A 21,559-nucleotide genomic window follows, 5' to 3' on the forward strand; every position below is an offset into this window, starting at 1 on the left:
GGAGTTGGACACATCGCCACAACCTCCGGCAATGGAGTTGCCTTATGCTCCGGAGACTCCAGCTCCCGGAGACTCCTCAGTGACACCCGTGTTGCGACGTTCCCAGGGAGAGAGACGTCCACCAGAGACTTTAAAGGACTTTGTTAGGTAGTGTGAGATCTTCCAGAAATAGAGCAACAATGCGCTCTGATCTCACAGGAAGGACGTACCTTCCTAGTTAGAAATAAAAAAGAGAAACATGGAAACCTATGTACAGTTGTATGGTTGCATGGTTACCTTAATTACATGTTGATTGCTTGTTAAGCATTCTTTAGATAAACGGTTATTTTGTAAGTCAAGGGAGTTGTTGACTTAAGGGGGGAGGAGATGTGGTATCGCAAGAAATAAGTGGTTATATAAATATATGAGTATACATAATAGTTATTATTCATAGATACCTACATCCTAAGTTCCTGTTATTCTTCTGAAAGAAACAGAATGAGTGTGTTGTTACAATGGTAATGCCAGGAGAGGCAGTATTAGTTCTGTGTTACATTAATGTGTAAGGAAGTGGAAGAAGTGTGTGTCCTGTAGGAGGCAGTAGGAAAATGGATGCTCATGTTCTGTACATGCCCTGAAAGTAAGGTTCAGTAAACCAGTGCAACGATACTCCGGTGTAAGGCTCAGTTATTGTATTTTTATTTTTTGAAGATGCAACAATTGCTTTTCGTCTCTTGGAAAGAGACCCTGGAATAATCTGTTTGTTTGTTCATAACAGCAACCAAGAAAAGGGCAGAGCACAAAAAGACAGGTGGTGGTCCTGCACCCCCTCGTCAACAAGTTGGTTAAGTAAATAATACCCTCACGGGAATATCGATATCTCTCTATGAGCACACTGTCGCGCTGAGCTAAAGGATCCTGTCTGTCCTGCAATATATGCTGAATTCTGAAAACTCTCCTTATCAATCTTGCACCTTCCGCAATGGGCTGCTCGCGTAAACGGACAGGACATGGCTGCGACAGACTTCCCAAATCCACCTTCGCTTTTATAGCCGTGGTCTCTCATCTTGATTACACGAAGTAATTTGCAATTACTACTCTGAAATATGAATTACATCTGTAATAATCACATACATGTAATAGAATGTTAATAGTACATTTCCCTTTTTCAGGAAATGACCTGTATGTATCTGTATGAAATCAATAGAATAGAATAGAATAGAATAGAATAGAATAGAATTCAACTTTATTGTCATTGCACATGCACAGGTACAGGGCAACGAAATGCAGTTTGCATCCATCCAGAAGTGCTTTAGTGATATAGATATATTACAATATATATTAGCAATAATATAGATATGTGAGTATATTACAGAAATGGGTCTATTATGGTATGTTATAATGTACACGGTATGAAGTATGTTGTGAATATTCTATAACTATAAGTATGTACAGGCTGTAGTGAGTACAAGCTATGTACAGATTATGAACAGGATATAAATATGAAAAACTATACAGAATATGAAATAAATAACTTTACAGAATCTGGGATATACAGCTATACAGAAATGGGAACTATGCAAGTTGTAAACAGTTGTAAGATTAAAAATTATCGAATGTACAGAATGATTATTTACACAGAGCTATACAGTAGTGCAGTTAAGATAAGTGAGGGTGTAGATAGTTTCTACAGAGGCTGTATAAAGTGCTAGTGGTTGTGAGTGGTGGTTCAGTCCATGTTATTATTGTGTTTGAGGGTACAGTTGTCCATTGTGGGTGTGTGTATGTTCAGTCCATGAGTTTAACGTGGGTCAGATGTCAGGAGGCAGAGTTCAGGAGTCTGACAGCTGTGGGGAAGATGCTGTTCCGGTACCTGGTGGTCTTAGTCCGGAGGCTCCTGTGGCGCCTCCCAGAGGGCAGGAGGGTGAAGAGTCCATGTGATGGGTGACTGGGGTCTTTGATGATTTTCCCAGCCCTTTTCAGACACCGCTTCCTGTAGATGTCTTTTATGGCAGGAAGTGGTGCTCCGGCGATGCGCTGGGCAGTTTTCACGACCCTCTGCAACGCCTTCCGGTCCGAGGCAGAGCAGTTCCCGTACCAGACTGTTATACAGTTGGTCAGGATGCTCTCGATGGTGCAGCGATAGAAGTTCACCAGGATGTCTGAGGACAGGTGGTTCTTCCTCAGAGTCCTCAAGAAGAAGAGGCGCTGGTGAGCCTTCTTGACCAGCTTGGAGCAGTTGGTCGTCCAGGTGAGATCCTCGGAGATGTGGACTCCCAGGAACTTGAAGCTGCTCACACGCTCCACAGCCGTCCCCTTAATGTGGATGGGTGGATGTGGGTCAGCATTCCTCCTGTAGTCCACGATGAGCTCCTTGGTCTTCTCGGTGTTAAGCAGCAGGTTGTTTCTGTCGCACCACTCAGCCAGACGATCCACCTCCTCCCTGTAGGCGGCCTCATCGTTGTCACTGATGAGGCCAATCACCGTGGTGTCATCTGCAAACTTAATGATGGTGTTGGAACCATCAGCAGGTCTGCAGTCGTGGGTGAAGAGGGAGTAGAGGAAAGGGCTCATCACACAGCCTTGTGGTACACCGGTGTTCATTGTGATGGTAGATGAGCAGCGGTTATCCAGCCGGACATGTTGGGGGCGGTTGGTCAGGAAGTCCAGTAACCATTTGCAGATGAGGGAACTGATACCCAGGTCTGTCAGTTTCCTGATGAGTTGTGAGGGGTGGATTGTATTGAATGCTGAACTGAAGTCTATAAACAGCATTCTGGCGTAGGTGTTGTTGTTGTCCAGGTGTGAGAGGACAGAGTGCATTGCGATGGAGACTGCATCCTCTGTGCTCCTGTTCCGGCGGTATGCGAATTGGTGGGGGTCCAGGGTGGGGGGGAGACAGGATTTGAAGTGTGCTAGGACCAGCTGCTCTAAGCACTTAGTGATGGATCAAGTGCTGCATTATCTTTAGTTACATTGATAATATTTATTTATGGTGAAACAGTGGTGGAATATCGCTGTTGCTTTCGTATACATGAAGCGGACATACCTGCGTGGCCGCGATCTAATCCTGTTTACATAAAGTAAACCTGCTCCCGAGCAGGTTTACGCTTACGGCTCTGTTGCTATGGCAGCAAGTCCCGGATGAGCTTCGGGGAACCGAACGATCCAAGATCACGCGAAATCGTCAACAATCAAATCCAGCTAACTTACCTAGCGAGGTACGAAGAACGGGCCCCAGGTCAGAGATACTAAGGTGCCAGGGTATTGAGGGATTTGTAAGTAAGCTCAGAACCTTGGGGCACACAGTGGTTAACTGGAGCAGAGATGGAGCTGAAGTCTCCCATGGTGACAAAGGCAAACTGTGCTCTGTTGGAGAGGTTTGACTGATAGCAAGAGAACACGGTACCAGTGAGAAGATTATGATTGATTACGCAGGAAGGAAGGATGGTGTGAGGGCTGCAGAGAGGTCCAGGAGGATGAGGATAAGAACAGTCTCAGTGCTGTGTCGTGTTCTGAAGCCAGATTGGAAGAGTTCATAGAGCTCATGGTATGACATGTGTTGATGTGGTGGCCACTGCTCTTTCCAAGGATACACAGGCATGGGTACACCTGCACAGGAACACAACAGGGTCAGTCATAGAATAAAGTGATGCAGTCATCATTCAGGAAACTGCTGAGTTTATAAATTCAGAAGAAAAAAAGATTCTCCAAACAGATGAGGAGATTGATTTAGAAACCAGCGTTTATACCAGCTGTAAATGTGCACAGTTCACTGAATGATGTAAGTTCAGTAAATCTTCTTGATGCTATCTTCAGTTCATGCGTAGACACATTTGTGTATTTGAGGATGACTTTACTTGTTTCAAGAATTTTACATTTGAATATCTGCAGCCACTTCTCATGTTATTTGTGCTCCTTTCCCTGATACAGAAAATATTCAATCATGTGTTTCAGCTGTGAAGTGTTCAGGATAAGACATAAAAGGCAACTACAGGGGATTATCATGTTTAAACTACAGGCAAGTGTCTCGATTAGCTGAGACACTGTTAAGTAACTGAATCCTCATAATATTAATAAAAGAGTATGTTTAAAAAGGCCTCAAGAACTCCTGAAAACTGTGGTCATAAATGTAAAGATGAAAATGCAAAAATAACGGCTCAACGTTAATAAAATAAAACTTCCTGTTTCAATTTAAAAGTGGACAGCTCACACGGACAAATAACAAACTCTGACTTTGTGTGTTTATGTGTTGATCTCAGCCTCACAGATCTGTGGAGTCACTCTGTTGTTTTATCCAGAATATTTATATGGTTTAATTTCTTTCATGAAAACACATCTTATTATTTTCAAGTCCAAACATCACCAGGATGCAGTAAATCTTTTGACTCTTAACAGCAGCAATAAAAATCAGGACATCTTCAAATTGACTATATGCTTCCATCAATCTCTAACTTGATGTGTTTATGTGAACAGTTCCCAATAAGCCCACCGTGATCCTCGAACCACCCTTGACTCAGATATACAGCAGTGAGACAGTCACTGTCAGATGTGAGATTCAGGAAAGTGATGGAAGCCATTCGATGTTTCTAATGTCATCAGCCAAGTTAGAACCACCGTCAACATCTGAATACAGAATCAGCAGAGCTACAGAGTCTCACAGTGGAGAATACAAATGCTGCACTTTTACATTGTGCGGTGACATCATCACACTGACTGTATCATGTAAGTTGGACTCATTTCATTCAGTAATATTGTTCTCTGTTTTATCTGTTTTATCTTAGTAGCAAAATCAGTGAGAAACAGTTTTAAATGTGGTGATAAAAAAACACAGTTATCACCAGAGTGAAAAAACTTTGTAACATAAATATTAAACACAGATGTAATGAACTCAGTGTCTTCAATATGTGCATGTGTGTGGTTTTCACCACTGCAGCTCTGAATTATGACACAATTATTGTATTTGTTTGTTTTTAAAATTTATTTTAAGCTGAACAAACATGATCAATAAATACAGAATGAGCAGAGCAGCTGTTTGAAAATACAGATGCTGAAAAAAGAAAAGGCTGATCATCAACAGAGAAGAGTTCTGTTATCACATCACAGCCCTGGTTGGGGTCGGGGATAGCATACAGTATGAAAAACATCTGTATGAATTATGATGACTGATAAATGCTGCTGACTGTGCATTGGTTATGCATCTTTTACATGTGATCATGATCCTTAAAACAAGTCGGATATTTAACAAAAAGGCAGATTAACAAAAAATCTTGATGCTAAGAGCATCCACGATCAACTGGCCTCAGATCAGCTAACAGTGTATAGTTCACCTGTCTCTGCATTTAGGAGTACAGTTTGGTGGCAGAGCGTAAAAACACTCTCACCTGATTCTTGATTCACTCTGATTTTCATCATGTTATATACATCCAGTGTTAGCTCCTGGCTCTCTAGCTGGCTAACAGTTAGCTGAGATACCTGTGCTGTCCTCATGTGTGCTGCTGCCAGTTGTTGATTCTCATCAAATTTGATTTGAAGACAGTTGTTTCCTTCCATCCATCCATTTTCTTAACACACAGTTGTGAGCTCTTAAGCACTTACTGAATTCAACATATTACAAACTTCTTTATTTTTCTTGAATTCTTACTTTTTCTTTTAAAACTTAATTCACTATAAAGACATTATTCCTGAAGCAAGTGACAATCTGATGCTTTCTCTTTTCCTGTAACTTCAACAGCAAGTAAACCCAGAGCCACACTGACAGCACAAAGTTCAGTCATACCAGCAGGGGGCAGTGTGACACTGAGCTGCTCTGTGGAGGGCTCTGCTGGCTGGAAGCTTGACTGGTTCAGACGTGATTCAGAGTTTTCTGGAGCTCAGAAAATAGGAGCTGGAACATCAGAGCACACTATCAGTATTTCAGAAGGAGGCATCTATTACTGCAGAGGAGGGAGAGGAGATCCAGTTTTCTCCACAGAGGACAGTGCTGCAGTTACAATTCAGAAACAAGGTGAGGGTGAAATTTTGTTGTGAAATAAAACAAATTCACGTTTAAATTAAAGTCAGACTTAATATATTTAAATTTATTTTTGGTCCCACATGATTTGTTTCTGTTTAATGTTTATTTGTGTTTGTTGAACAGTTTTGGCTGCTGTGAAACTGCAGCACAGCTGGTCTCAGATATTCACTGGTGACACAATCACTCTCAGATGTGAGATTCAGGGAGGTGAAGGAAAGGTGTGGAAATATGAATGGACAGCACCCAACACAAACAGCCCTCCAACATCCAGTGAATACAGGATCAGCAGAGTTTCAGTGTCCCACAGTGGAGACTACAGATGTCGGGGTAGCAGTGACTATCTCTTAACAGGATGGAGTGATGCCTTCACACTGACAGTTTCATGTGAGTTGGACCATGATTCATGCTGACATTTCATGTTTTAATGTTTACATCTGTCTTTGTCACGATGAGTTGTGTGGCTGGACCCAAGTGCAGGACTCGGAGACAAAACATTAACTTAAATGGCAGCTTTATTTGCTGGTGCGACAAAACTGGGAATACATAAACAAAAAATGCCAAGGAACTAAAGAGCTAGGAATACTAGCGATAGAAATCAAAACCAAGAGAATCAAAACACATCATGAAATCAAGGATAACTAATACAAACAGGAAAACACTGAGTCCACATACTCAGGACCATGACAGTCTTAACAGGAAAACTCCAACAATGATCCAGCTGTCTGCAGGCAGCTCAGGACAACAGTTTTTCTCACTGTGCAAACAGAAAGGAGAGACACCATGGAGGCTCTTAAAGTATCAGCAGTTTAACCATCATGTTGTGTTCCGGTCAAATGTTACCAAATTGAAAGTTTTATCGCTGGGAAATTTATTTAATTTGAGCAGATTGACCTAAAATTCCATAACTTTGTCCACAAAGAGGATTTCAGCAGACACTAAAAATCTGCATTACATGTGTTCCTGGTCAAAAATGTTCAATCATTAGAAATGGATGGAGGACACAACAAGACAATGCATATACACACACACACACACACACACACACACACACACACACACACACACACACACACCTGTCCCCACCTGAAATTCAAGATGGGCTTTCAGCCGAAAATCTCATCAGGATGATTACAGGACCTACAAAATGTTCTGTATCCTTGAGGACATCAAATCTCCGTTTGAATGGTTTCTAACTGTCTATCAAAACCAAAGAGGTAAACTTGAGCAACTTGGAGAAGAAACAGATTTACAAAGCTATTTGGAAGGAGGTAACCCAGAAAGACACTAAAGCACTGTAACGTTGGGTTGTGTTTAGTGGTTGAGAGGAGGCGGCAAAAACACTTAGCAGGAGAGTCAAAAGAATACACACTCACACTGGCGTTGGGAATTCCACAGCGTGTTCTTTAATATATCTTCTCTTCGTCAACCATATAAGCCCGGTTGAACGGCTGCAGCTTAACAAACATAGCGTGCAGTGTTCATACAACCCATAACGTTGCAAACAAAGGTGTCTGGAGAGGTAAAACATAAAATCTGTCCGTCCTCATGCACTAGCGTGCAAGCACATGTCCACACAATCACAGAGAGCAGTGGTGCATACTGATGACAACATTAACCCTGGACTTGGGTTGTCTTAAAGAGACACCACACCATTGTGACTGTTACAGCATATATGGGTCTTTTGATTTTGAGTGATGTGTACAGATCCAGAAATTAATTTACCAGCAGTTTATGAGATGCAGAGTAGTGGGACAATTTTTCAGGCCATCATGTCACCAGAGAAGTTTTACATGTTGTTGCGGGTGATTAACTTTGACAACAGTGATACAAGACCACGGCGTTGTTGACAAGACAAATCTGCAGTGATCAGAAAGGTTTGGGACAAGTGTGGAGCAGCAGCCACTCATCCATATCCCAAGTCTAAACGTGACAGTGGATGTGCGTCCGGTTGCTTTAGGGGATGCTGCCCTTTCAAACAGTATATGCCAAACAAGCTTCTAAATATGGCATAAAGATTTGGGCAACATGTGATGCCAGGACAAATTATACCTGGAACATGCAGGTTTATACTGGGAAACCTGCAGACGGTGTTGCTGAAAAGAACCAAGTGAAGTATGTGGATCTGAAGATGATTGGAGGTCTCAGTGACATAAGATGATAATTTCTTCATCTCCTACGCTCTTGGTCAGGAGCTGTGTCAGAAGCAAGTTTAACTTTGGGATCGTTTCCTCTACAAACAAATGAAATATGCCTCATCAGTTTGACCAGCAACACCACAGGTGTCACTTTGTGACTGTATATACATTTTAAATGGTTTAAAAAACAAATGTTCTTGGTAACTTTGACCCAAATGAGTCTGTGATAAACAACATATTATCTTTTATCTGGTTATTTATTATAGTCAAAATAACCTGAAAATGATGTTTTTCACAACTCAAAGGTGCATAAACTCAGATTAAGAGACAAACAGACCATAAATAACAGACGTTCAAAAACTGTAATGCTCACAAGAACTTAAGTTGATAAAAAGACCAAACACAACAAGTGGTGATAATAAATCTGTTATTATAGTTTTATGTTTTTATAATTTTTATGATGATCTCAATGGAACGGCCATTTTTGACAGAACAAATTGTTTAACAGAAAATGAACACAACATGAGGGTTAAAGAGGAACGTACAGAGATGACAGTTTGATAAGAGAATCATAAATCAGTGAAATATTTAGTTTGTTAAATAGTCCAATGTGTCACATGCAGGGAAACTAATTTCTTTTTGTGTTTGTAGATAAATTACTCTGTGAATGTTTAAAGTGTGATCTGTACTGTAAGAAACGTATTCGTGGTGACGATTTAATGTTTTACCTATTTTGTTTCTTCAGCAGCAAGTAAACCCAGAGCCACACTGACAGCACAAAGTTCAGTCATACCAGCAGGGGGCAGTGTGACACTGAGCTGCTCTGTGGAGGGCTCTGCTGGCTGGAAGTTTGACTGGTTCAGACGTGATTCAGTCTCTTCTAAAGCTCAGCTCATGAGAGGAAATGAAGCAAACAGAGTTATTAGTGTCTCACAAGGAGGTCTGTACCACTGCAGAGGAGGGAGAGGAGATCCAGTTTACTACACAGAGGACAGCAGTGACGTCACAGTTCAGGAAACACGTGAGTTTACTTTTTTTTTTTATTTCTGCCAAGCTGAGAGATCATAATGTGATCTTTGATAACAGTTTTATCTCACACCTGTGAGTTTTTTAACCTTGAGATGAGGCAAACTCTGAGTTTTCTGTTCATTAAGATTATTTGTGAAGGTGGGAAATAGAAAAATAGATTTATTCAGTCTTATTTTTGATCTTTATATTTCTATTTGTCTCTAAGTGAAATCGAATTCTAACAGCACATTTGTTATTATTATTGTATGATTCAGTAAAAGCACTAGATGTTACAATCCCTGACAATGCATTTCTTTAAATGGAGAAAATCTTGGGGGATGGCTGTTATGAGGAAAAGCAGCCCAGAAACTTTACCAGTAGCACACATCGTTGTATGCCTCAACCTTCGGTCTTTTACCCAGGCTAACCTGACATTTTTCCTTGATTAGGTTTAGGGATTAGAGATCTGATCTGATTTTAAAATTTGGGACACATCGTCAGTAGTGGACCTTGGATTCATCGGGTGTTTCGGCCATTATCACTAGACACCCTCATCCAAGGAGGCTCTTCCAGCGTTGATCAGGCCCTGGATTGTGTCAGTGGTTTATGTCAAAATTGTAATTTCTCTTCTTCTTTCTGCTGTTTAGTTTTCTACAGTTTATTTTATTCTATCTACTCACTGCAACTGAGAAATACTTACCTCTTTAGCATTTATGGAGCCTCATTTCTTCAAAGGGACAGAAAAGGTGATAGAGAGAAGTAAGACAAGTAAGATAAGATAGGAGAGAGCAGAGAGGAGAACTGGAAGGGGGGGCGCCCGATCTGGCTTCCCACACCTCCCTACCGGATCGGGCTGTACGCTCGACCTCCCCACTGCCTCCCAGAAAAGGGAAGAAGAGCGGAATATTTTCTTTTCTCACGTGGCTAGGTGACTACCTTAGCTGCCCAAGTGATGTCAGCCCTTTTTAGCCATAACAAGTGACTGGTCCTCTCAGCAGTGTTAGCTAATTCTCTTATAGCCTGCTGTTGTGCCTGTCCTCTGATACCAACCTCTCTAAACAGCTTTGCTGTTGTTCTGGCAACAAAGCCCCTGCACCCCACTTCCACCGGGTGCACTTTGATCTTCCAGCCTCTGTCCTCTGCCTCAGCTGCCAAGTTGGCATACTGCAGCTTCTTACGCTTGAATCCTTCCTCAGTTGCTTCCTCCCATGGTACCATCAGCTCAATGACGTACACAAGTTTTTGGGAGTTAGACCAAAGGACGAGGTCTGGTCGCAGAGTAGCTGCTACAATCTCTGTGGGAAAAATTAGCCTCTGACAAATGTTGATGAAAGCCGACGCTCCTCTTGGTTCATGAAAGAATAGAATAGAAATCATGATATTTTTCTGTTCATCATATGTTTCTATTTGTCTCCTAACTGGATATTTTTCTGTGAACAGTTCCCAGTAAGACCACTGTGACCCTTCAGCCATCCTGGACTCAGATATACAGCGGTGAGACAGTCACTGTCAGATGTGAGATTCAGGGAGGTGAAGGAGCTCAGTGGACGTATGAATGGAGAGCAGCCAAGTCAAACACACCTCCAACATCCAATGAATACAGAATCATCAGAGCTACTAAGTCTGACAGTGGAGGATACAGCTGCCGGGGCAGAAGGGACTATTTCTTATCAGAGTGGAGTGATATCATCACACTGACTGTATCATGTAAGATCTTTCATCCAGAGTATCTAAATAAGGAAAAAGCACTTCTTGTCACGGTCCTGGGTCTCCTGACCCAGCGTTTTTAGTTCTTTGTGATGTTTGTATTATTGTACTTGTGTGATTTATTCTATGGTTTCTAGTTTCGATCCCTTGCCCTTCATGTTTCTCTGTGTCCCCTCTGTTCTGTGTAGTCTGTGTCTGCATGTTTGAGTTCCCCTCTGTGTCTTTCGGTTCTTAGAGTCCTCTGCCTTATGGTTTATGTCTCTGTGTTTCTTAGTTGCTGTCTCCACTGTGTCGAGTTCGCGTCTCTGTGTGATCCTTCCTGTTTTACTTTGAAGGTCCGTGTCTTATGTGAATGTGTCCTGCTTTGCTTGTCTCGTCAGTCCTGATTTCTCCCAGCTGTGCCCTCCTTCTGTGTCTCATTCCCCTCGTTACTCCCCAGTGTATTTAAACCCTGTGTTTCTCTGAGTCAGTGTTGTGTTGTCCCTCATGCTGTGTGGCTCTCCCTGTGTCTCTCTGTGAGTTTAGTTTGCTTTGTATGACTTTCTCCTGCCAGCGAATAAAGCTGAGTTCTTTGTGTTTAAACTTCGTGCCTGAGTGCCTGCCTTTTGGGTCCAACTCCTGCCTGCCGCACAGCGATTCATGACACTTCTCCTTTCTTACTAGAGATGGAACGATACCACTTTTTTATGTGCGATACCGATATCATAAATTTGGATATCTGCCGATACACTATATCGGATTCTTATCGGTATTTTTTTTTTAATCAATACTTTTTTTTTAATATCTTGCTGCATTTTGTATAAGTTCATACTCAAGTTTAAAAAAACCCAAAATACTAAAGCTATTCTGTTATACCTGTATGGAAAAAAATACACTGCACCCAAAATATTTAAGAGTTTAGCAACACTGATCAATCTAATAAACTTAAACCTACACATTCCTCCCTATTCTGGTATTTTAAAGAGTACTTTGCGGAAATATTAAGCAACCTAACTAATAGGGTTGCCAACTCCCAGCAAAAAACAAATGGGGAACCACCCCCCAGCCTCCGCCTCCCGATGATTAATCGACGTAATCAACTTTAATTTAATGCACGTGTTTAAAAAAAAACAATCAATTATTTTTCCACAATAATTAAATAGATTCAACATCTTTCTTCAACAGAATTGCAGACTGCACAGATGGAAAAAGTAGTATAGCTTACTAGGGTATATTAGACTTAATAGTTACTATATATAGTAATGGACTTCTATACATTTTACATCAGATTAACACTTTGGGTGTAAGATTCAGATCATTATTTATTAAAAGCTAGACATTTTAAATGAGAATATGTCTTTGTGCCCCCTTTTCCCTGTTCATGCCCTATCGGCCCCCCTGGCTAAACTTTGCTAGATCCGCCCCTGCACAGTTACCAGCCGTCAGCTACGTAGAAAAAGATCCTCGAGTAGAAAGTAATATTAAATAAATCCTAACAACAGCTTATCAAGCTTAAACATGCTGCTGTTGTTCAGCCGCCGGTTTCCTCTTTCTGGTGCAAAGTGGGCCAAAAACAAACAAGAGAGACGGACTCGCCACAGAAAAGCCGATCAGCTGATCATTAAGCAGTTTCATGATTGAAGTAGCAGCAGGAGAGGGAAGGGGAGAAAAGAGGCAGTTGCTCCATATATCGGTTGTTAAGCTTAACGCGGGAACGCTTTACAAACATTCAGAGATGAACTTACACACCTGCTTTACTTCTCTGGGATAACTTCCTCGTGTCATGGTCCGCGGCCTGGCGTCTGAGGTGCTGATGGGATGCCCACTCCCGTGGGCGTGGCCGCTGACTCCACACCTGCATCCCATCCCAGGCGATCACCAGGTGGACCATTTAATCCTGCCCAGCCTGCTGCTCCACGCCAGTCCGTAATCGTCCTTCAGCGATCACTGCTCGGCGTGTTTTGAGTCACCAGCCTGTCCACCTGCCTGTCCAGAATTTGGATCACGATCAACCCCAGCCGCCTCGCCCTTTCTGGAGCTTCTCCCCACGGACCCTCACCCCTCCCTCCGGTTCCCTTGGCCCCGCTATCATCGTAAGACGCGTACACTACCTCCCCTCGTATGCTGCCGGTTTACCCGCACCCCAATAATCCTTTTTTCTTTTTCTGTTTCAGCCTCCCACGGTCCCGCTCTCGGCGTTTCCTGCGCGATTCTTCTCCCGGTCCCTCGGTTTCTCTGGTTCCGTGCGTTTTCTCCCTTCTACTCTCCCGGGACACTCTCAGTTATAATAAAGTTTATTTTTTCTCTCGTACCGCTGTGTGTGTGTTCTGCTCCTGGGTCCAGCTTGTGTGTTGAACTTCGGTTCTTGACAGTACGGACTGGCCAGTATGGACCCAGCAGATCCACTCTGTTCCGCCATTAATAAGCAGGGCGCTATTCTCGGTCGCCACGACCAGCAGCTTCAATCGCTCCAGGACCGCTACCAAGAGCTCAGTGACACTCGGGAACAGCTGCGAACCAAGCCGCCCGATCCCGTGCCCCACGGCGTTTCGCCTCCGCCTTTGGAGCCCTTCCACGGGGAGTTAGACCTGTGTGGGGGGTTCCTTTTTCAATGCTCCCTGTTCTTCAGCCGCACGCCACACGCCTTCCCCACGGATGCAGCTAAAATCTCCTATTTTGTAGGTTTATTACGGGGACGTGCTTTAACGTGGGCTGAGGCCTATTTAACATCTCACTCCATTCGTGATTGCGATTACGATGATTTCCTGGAGGAGTTCCGGGCTACGTTCTCCCCTCCGGTCTCGGAAGATGACGCCACACAGACGTTGCTGGGGCTCCGTCAGGGGCGGCGCAGTATCGCGGAGTACCTAGTCGAGTTTCGTACCAGAGCGGTCGCCGTGGGTTGGCCCGATTCAGCTCTCCGTGGGGTTTTTTTACGGTCACTAACCGACCAGATGAAGGACCAACTAGCTTTTCACGAAGAGACTAAATCCTTCGATGAATTGGCTTCCCTCGCCCGTAGGATCGATAGACGCCTGCGGGAGAGGGATGCCGAGCGGCGGCTTAAACCTATGGGCTCCGTATTGCGCCCCGGGATCAGTGTTTCTCCGCCCACGCCCACGGCTGCGTGTGCGCGCTCTCCGTCGCCTCCCCCGCCCGAACCCATGCAGATCGGACGCTCTCGGCTTTCTCCGGAGGAGAGGGAACGCCGATTTCGGGCTGGAGAATGCCTGTACTGTGGGAGGCCCGGTCACCGCATCGCTGTCTGCCCGGTCCGCCCAAACGACCCGGCCCACCGGTAAGTCCGGGGATACGGGTGGGCAGCACGTTAAGCACTACTAGACCCCGATTATTACTGTCCGTTACCCTCGTAACTAATAACCAGACCTTTACATGCTCCGCGCTGGTAGACTCCGGGGCGGAACAGAATCTTATGGATGAGAGACTGGCTAAGAAATTAGCTGTGTCCCTCACGCCACTCGAGCCGCCCATCCCTGCGTCCACGTTGAATAATCAAGTGTTTGCTTATATCACCCACCAAACTGCACCCGTACAGTTAGTCACATCAGGGAATCACCAGGAGCAGCTTTCCTTTTTCACTTTTCCCGCTCCTGACACCCCGCTTATCTTAGGTTACCCCTGGCTACAGAAACATAACCCTCGCATCGATTGGGCCGGAAAGAGGATCGCGAGCTGGAGTGTGTTCTGTCTGGCGAACTGTTTGGGGTCGGCCGTTCCCTCCGCCTCAACGAAATGAAATTCAACCCCGCCACCCGCACCGGACCTCTCTTCCGTGCCCCCCGAATATCACGATCTTCGGCAGGTGTTCAGTAAGGACGAGGCGCTCTCACTACCTCCTCACCGTCCTTATGACTGTGCCATTGATTTACTCCCGGGAGCTTCGCTGCCCTCTAGCAGACTGTATAACCTGTCTCGCCCCGAAAGAGAAACCATGGAGAATTACATCCAAGAGTCGCTAGCGGCAGGACGAATCAGGCCGTCGTCCTCCCCTGTCGCTGCGGGTTTTTTCTTTGTGGGAAAGAAGGACGGGACGCTTCGCCCCTGCATCGATTACTGGGGTCTTAACGACATCACCATCAAGAATAAATATCCCCTCCCACTAATTAATTCTATTTTTGACTCACTCCAGGAAGCCACAGTCTTCACCAAGCTGGATCTGCGGAACGCCTATCACCTGGTTCGAATACGTGAGGGTGATGAGTGGAAGACCGCCTTCAACACCCCACTGGGGCATTTCGAATATCTGGTGATGCCGTTTGGACTAACCAACGCCCCGGCGGTTTTTCAAGCTCTAGTCAACGACGTGTTACGGGACTTCCTAAATGTGTTTGTTTTCGTATACCTAGATGACATTCTGATCTTTTCCAAAACACCCGAAGAACATCACATCCATGTGAGAAGCGTACTACAACGGCTGCTCGAAAACAGGTTGTACGTCAAGGCGGAAAAATGTGAGTTCCACGTTTCATCCATCTCCTTCTTGGGCTACATTCTAGCAGGTGGGCAGGTGAAGACCGACCCGGTGAAAGTCAAGGCAGTGTTGGAATGGCCGGTTCCGGAGTCACGGAAGAAGCTTCAGAGCTTCCTGGGGTTTGCGAACTTTTACCGCCGCTTCATCCGGAACTACAGCCAGGTGGCAGCGCCGCTCACCCAGCTCACCTCACCCAAAGTGCCCTTCACCTGGTCCCCTGAAGCCCACGCAGCCTTCGCTAAGTTAAAACGGTTATTCACTTCCACACCCATCCTAACCCACCCAGACGCTGCTAAGCAGTTTGTTGTAGAAGTTGACGCGTCTGATGCGGGAGTGGGAGCGGTTCTCTCCCAGCGGTCTGGGCCTCTGAATAAGCTCCGGCCATGCGCCTTCTTCTCACGCCGACTCACCCCCGCAGAGAAGAATTATGACATCGGCGACAGGGAACTGCTAGCCGTTAAACTCGCTTTAGAGGAATGGCGCCACTGGCTGGAGGGGGCCGCTCAGCCCTTCCTCATCTGGACAGACCATAAGAACCTCCTGTACCTGAGAACCGCCAAGAGGTTGAATCCACGCCAAGCTCGCTGGTCCCTATTCTTCGCCCGCTTCAACTTCACGCTCTCCTATCGTCCAGGATCGCGGAACACCAAGCCCGATGCGCTCTCCCGTCAGTACTCCTCCGACAGCGAAGCGACTCCCCCCGCCACCATCCTACCCGCCACCTGCGTGGTGGGCGCCCTCACCTGGGAAATAGAGGAGACCATTCGCCGAGCTCTCCCGGGAGACCCCGATCCAGGGACCGGACCACCCGGACGGCGCTTCGTTCCTGCTGCCGCCCGTGGAGCTGTCATCCACTGGATCCACACAGCACGATTCACGTGCCACCCAGGCGTGAACAGAACGACGCACCTCCTCAAGAAACATTTTTGGTGGAAAACGCTAATAAGGGACGTGAGGGACTATGTGTCTGCCTGTGCCGTCTGCGCCCGTAATAAGTCATCCACCCAGCGCCCCGCAGGCCAGCTCCACCCGCTCACTACACCCCACCGGCCCTGGTCTCACATCTCCCTCGACTTTGTTACCGGTCTCCCTGCCTCGTCCGGAAAGCGTGTCATTCTCACCGTTGTAGATCGGTTTTCCAAGGCCGCTCACTTCATCCCGCTAGCCAAGCTGCCCTCAGCCGCTGAGACTGCCCAGTCGTTGGTTGCTAATGTGTTCAGGCTCCACGGAATCCCCTTGGAAATTGTCTCCGATCGAGGTCCCCAGTTCACCTCACAGGTGTGGAAGACCTTCTGTTCCGCTCTCGGCGCCAAGGTTAACCTAAGCTCCGGCTTCCACCCGCAATCCAACGGACAGACTGAACGTCTCAATCAAGAACTGGAGACTATGCTACGGTGCGTGGCCAGTCAAAACCCCTCCTCTTGGGTTACCTACCTGCCCTGGGTGGAGTACGCCCACAACACTCTAACCTCGTCCTCCACCGGTCTATCACCTTTCGAGGCGTCTCTCGGATATCAGCCTCCGCTCTTCCCTGAAGAGGACTTGACTCTCTCCGTCCCATCGGCTCCACACCACCTTCGGCGCTGCCAACGTGTATGGCGCAGCGTTCGCAGCGCCCTCCTGCGTGCGAAGGAACGACATGCGCACTACGCCGATCGTCGCCGCGCCCCAGCCCCTGACTACCAGCCGGGACAGAAGGTTTGGTTGGCTGCTGGGAACATCCCACTCCGGGGCACGTCCCGCAAACTGGCTCCCTGTTTCATCGGGCCATACGAGGTGGGCCGAGTCATCAACCCGGTGGCGGTCAGGCTTCGGCTTCCAGCCTCCCGGCGTGTGCACCCCACGTTCCATGTGTCTCAGCTTAAACCAGTCCGCCTCAGCCCCCTGTGCCCTCCTTCCGCGCCCCCTCCTCCCGCCCGGCTCGTCGGCGGCCATCCGGCCTATGCGGTCCGGCGTATCCTGGATGCGCGCCGGCGCGGGCGCGGCTGGCAGTATCTCGTGGATTGGGAGGGGTACGGCCCCGAGGACCGCCTCTGGGTCCCGCGCTCCTTCGTTCTGGACCCTCGCCTCATCTCTGCTTTCCATGCTTCTCTCCGCAGGCGGGGTCCCGGCCTGTCGCCTGGGGGCGACTCTTGAGGGGGGGGTACTGTCATGGTCCGCGGCCTGGCGTCTGAGGTGCTGATGGGATGCCCACTCCCGTGGGCGTGGCCGCTGACTCCACACCTGCATCCCATCCCAGGCGATCACCAGGTGGACCATTTAATCCTGCCCAGCCTGCTGCTCCACGCCAGTCCGTAATCGTCCTTCAGCGATCACTGCTCGGCGTGTTTTGAGTCACCAGCCTGTCCACCTGCCTGTCCAGAATTTGGATCACGATCAACCCCAGCCGCCTCGCCCTTTCTGGAGCTTCTCCCCACGGACCCTCACCCCTCCCTCCGGTTCCCTTGGCCCCGCTATCATCGTAAGACGCGTACACTACCTCCCCTCGTATGCTGCCGGTTTACCCGCACCCCAATAATCCTTTTTTCTTTTTCTGTTTCAGCCTCCCACGGTCCCGCTCTCGGCGTTTCCTGCGCGATTCTTCTCCCGGTCCCTCGGTTTCTCTGGTTCCGTGCGTTTTCTCCCTTCTACTCTCCCGGGACACTCTCAGTTATAATAAAGTTTATTTTTTCTCTCGTACCGCTGTGTGTGTGTTCTGCTCCTGGGTCCAGCTTGTGTGTTGAACTTCGGTTCTTGACACCTCGGAGATGAAATGCCGGTTTGGTAGCGAGGCTCCAAATGTTCAATCAGACTGCTGACAGGTCTTGCACACCATATGATGCATACATGCTCCACCGTGCTAAGGTTATGAGCTGAGTTACCCCATGTCGCAAGTTTTGTGAGGTGCTTTCGTGATATTTAAAGGATCGGATTACATTTTTTATTTCTCTCCGATATCCGATCCAGTAATTTAGGTCAGTATCGGATCGATACCGATACCTAATATCAGATCGGTCCATCTCTATTTCTTACAGCTTTATAACTGTCTTTCATGTTGGTCAGTAAAATGTTTAGTTTTTATTTCAACAACAAAAACCTGAACAGCAGCTTTTTATTCACAGTGAAGAGAACAAAACATATGAGAGTAACTTCTCTGCTGTGCAGCTCTAATACATGAAAGATGAAATGCAGAACAAATGCTGAATCTGTCTCAGCTGCTCCACCACATCCACTAAGAAACATTAAATCCACTGGTCAAAGGAGCTTGCAAAGAAAAGCGTCTGGACTTCTTTAAGTTGCTTGAAGACGTTTCACCTCTCATCCGAGAAGCTTCTTCAGTTCTAAGGTCAAATGGTGGAGAGTCCCAGATATAAACCTAGTGGGAGTGACCCCCACAGAGGGACAAAAGGACCCCCTGATGATCCTCTAATCACCTGAGCCAAGGTGTGAAATTGGGTGTGGGACCCAATCAGCCAGAGTTTCGGATGAGTTCATTGTGAAACCTGGCCCCACCTTGTCATGCGAATTCCTGAGGTCAGATGGCCCAGGATGTGAGTGGGCGTTAAGGCGTCTGGGAAGGGATCTCAAAACTGGATTATAGATGGCAGAGAGTTGGTGTCGTAAACCCCCGCCTCTGTTCAAAGATGGTCGCTCACAGTGGACATAGATGGCTTCTTTCACTCCTCTTTCAAACCATCTGTCCTCTCTGTCCAAAATGTGAACATTGGCATCCTCGAAAGAGTGTCCTTTATCCTTAAGATGCAGATGGACTGCTGAGTCTTGTCCTGTGGAGGTGGCTCTTCTGTGTTGTGCCATGCGCTTGTGAAGTGGCTGTTTGGTCTCTCCAATGTAGAGGTCTGGGCATTCCTCGCTGCACTGTACAGCATACACCACGTTGTTAAGTTTGTGTTTTGGCGTTTTGTCTTTCGGGTGAACCAGTTTCTGTCTGAGTGTGTTGCTGGGTCTGAAATACACTGGCCATCTGACCTCAGGAATTCGCATGACAAGGTGGGGCCAGGTTTCACAATGAACACACCCGAAACTCTGGCTGATTGGGTCCCACACCTAATTTCACACCTTGGCTCAGGCGATTAGAGGATCATCAGGGGGTCCTTTTGTCCCTCTGTGGGGGGAAACTCCCACTAGGTTTATATCTGGGACTCTCCACCATTTGACCTTAGAACTGAAGAAGCTTCTCGGATGAGAGGTGAAACGTCTTCAAGCAACTTAAAGAAGTCCAGACGCTTTTCTTTGCAAGCTCCTTTGACTACGATGACCTGGATGACTGAGAACCTTCACAGACATTAAATCCACTGATTGTTCCTCATGTGTGTTTTTAACTTAGAAATGCAGCAAATTAAATATGAAAGATTAGTGTTGTGTTTGTGTGATAGTTGTACAGTTTGTTGCAGCTTCACCATTAAAGTTATGTGATATTTATTATTTCCATATTTCCACCAAGTTATTTCAACTGGTTTGATTCAGTCATTGACTTTTGTTCTTTTTCTAAACTGAACTGCAGATAAACCAAAGGCCAAACTGAGAGCTGATAACACAGCTGTTCCAGTAGGGGGCAGTGTGACCCTGACCTGCTCTGTGAACCCATCATCATCATCTGGCTGGAAATACTACTGGTACAGAGATGAGAAATCCTCTGAAGCCCTGACCACACAAGATGCAGTTTTCCACTCAAATGGACAAATCAGTGTCTCACAGGAAGGACTCTACAGGTGCAGAGGAGGAAGAGGAAACCCAGTTTACTACACAGAGGACAGCCAGTCAGTCAGGATTGGGAAAACTGGTGAGTTTAACATAAATTCAGATAAATTCATGATTAAGGAGGAAGATGAAGAACAAATGTATTAACATTTTTGACATTCATATGGTGGAGTGATATCATCCCAGTGACTCTATCATGTAAGAATTTTTATCCAGTTTATCTGGATAAATTCTCTCAAGCTTTTAATCAGTCAATATGTACTGTTGGCCTTCCAACAAACAAAAAGCCCAAACGTTTTTTTTTTTTCTGAATTAAATTTGAGGGAAAATTTTGCTTTAAAACCATGAATGAAAGACTCACTTGTTGAAATCCAAATATTACAAATTTGCAAAGGTTTTATTTTTTCTTGTTAATTTTTGTTGTTCTTCTTATACAAAGTTTTTCCTGAAGCAAGTGACAATCTGATGTTCATCTTTTCCTGTAACTTCAACAGCAATTAAACCCAGAGCCACACTGACAGCACAAAGTTCAGTCATACCAGCAGGGGGCAGTGTGACACTGAGCTGCTCTGTGGAGGGCTCTGCTGGCTGGAAGTTTGACTGGTTCAGACGTGATTCACAGTTTTCTGGAGCTCAGAAAATAGGAGCTGGAACATCAGAGCACACGATCAGTATTTCAGAAGGAGGCATCTATTACTGCAGAGGAGGGAGAGGAGATCCAGTTTTCTCCACAGAGGACAGTGCTGCAGTTACAATTCAGAAACAAGGTGAGGGTTAAGTTTTTTTGTGAAATAAAACAAATTCAAGATTTTATAACACTTTATAACTATATTTTTTTAATGTATTTTGTTTGCTGTTGATTAGTTTTAAAAAAATTGTGTTTATTTGTTTGTTGAACAGTTTTGGCTGCTGTGAATCTGCAGCACAGCTGGTCTCAGATATTCACTGGTGACACAATCACTCTCAGTTGTGAGATTCAGGGAGGTGAAGGAAAGGTGTGGAAATATGAATGGACAGCACCCAACACAAACAGCCCTCCAACATCCAGTGAATACAGGATCAGCAGAGTTTCAGTGTCCCACAGTGGAGACTACAGATGTCGGGGTAGCAGTGACTATCTCTTAACAGGATGGAGTGATGCCTTCAGACTGACAGTTTCATGTGAGTTGGACCATGATTCATGCTGACATTTCATGTTTTCATGTTTACATCTGTCTTAACAGGAGCACTTATTGTAAATTAACTTCTCTGATTTGGATCACTTAAACTTACCCCTAAAAGTAGCATTACCTGCTAAAATGAACACTAGTGTATCACAGTGCAGTAAATTACACCATACACAATGTAAAATACACCATAGCAACCCTCTCTTAGTAAGCCAAAATTATAAAAAATAATAATATAATAAAATGGCAGGTTTTAGTATCAGTTCAGTTATAGGAACAACCAGCAGCACTAATACAGCCTTGTTGCAGGCCTGTACTGATGCTGGAGAACGTAGCAATGTAATAAGATCTCCAAACCGCAGTCTCTTCAGTCAAAGAG

General features: G+C 45.8%; 2 protein-coding genes across 2 annotated transcripts in view; both read left to right on the forward strand.

Annotated features, from left to right (window-relative positions):
* LOC308408036 (Fc receptor-like protein 5) overlaps positions 1 to 21,559 on the forward strand; it is a gene marked incomplete at its 3' end in the record, with an annotated part of 241,472 nt that overhangs the window by 21,705 nt on the left and 198,208 nt on the right. The window lies entirely within an intron of this gene.
* The window catches only part of LOC308391774 (low affinity immunoglobulin gamma Fc region receptor II-b-like), a gene marked incomplete at both ends in the record, with an annotated part of 37,234 nt that continues 24,699 nt past the window's right edge, over positions 9,025 to 21,559 (forward strand). The window contains 2 exons of the mRNA XM_080874519.1: positions 9,025 to 9,151; positions 10,579 to 10,845. Coding sequence (XP_080730645.1) covers positions 9,025 to 9,151; positions 10,579 to 10,845 — 394 coding nt within the window. The remainder of the gene's footprint in view (positions 9,152 to 10,578; positions 10,846 to 21,559) is intronic.

This window comes from Rhamphochromis sp. 'chilingali', assembly GCF_963969265.1.
Source record: "Rhamphochromis sp. 'chilingali' genome assembly, chromosome: 1".
In the NCBI taxonomy this organism is placed as follows: Eukaryota; Metazoa; Chordata; class Actinopteri; order Cichliformes; family Cichlidae; genus Rhamphochromis; species Rhamphochromis sp. 'chilingali'.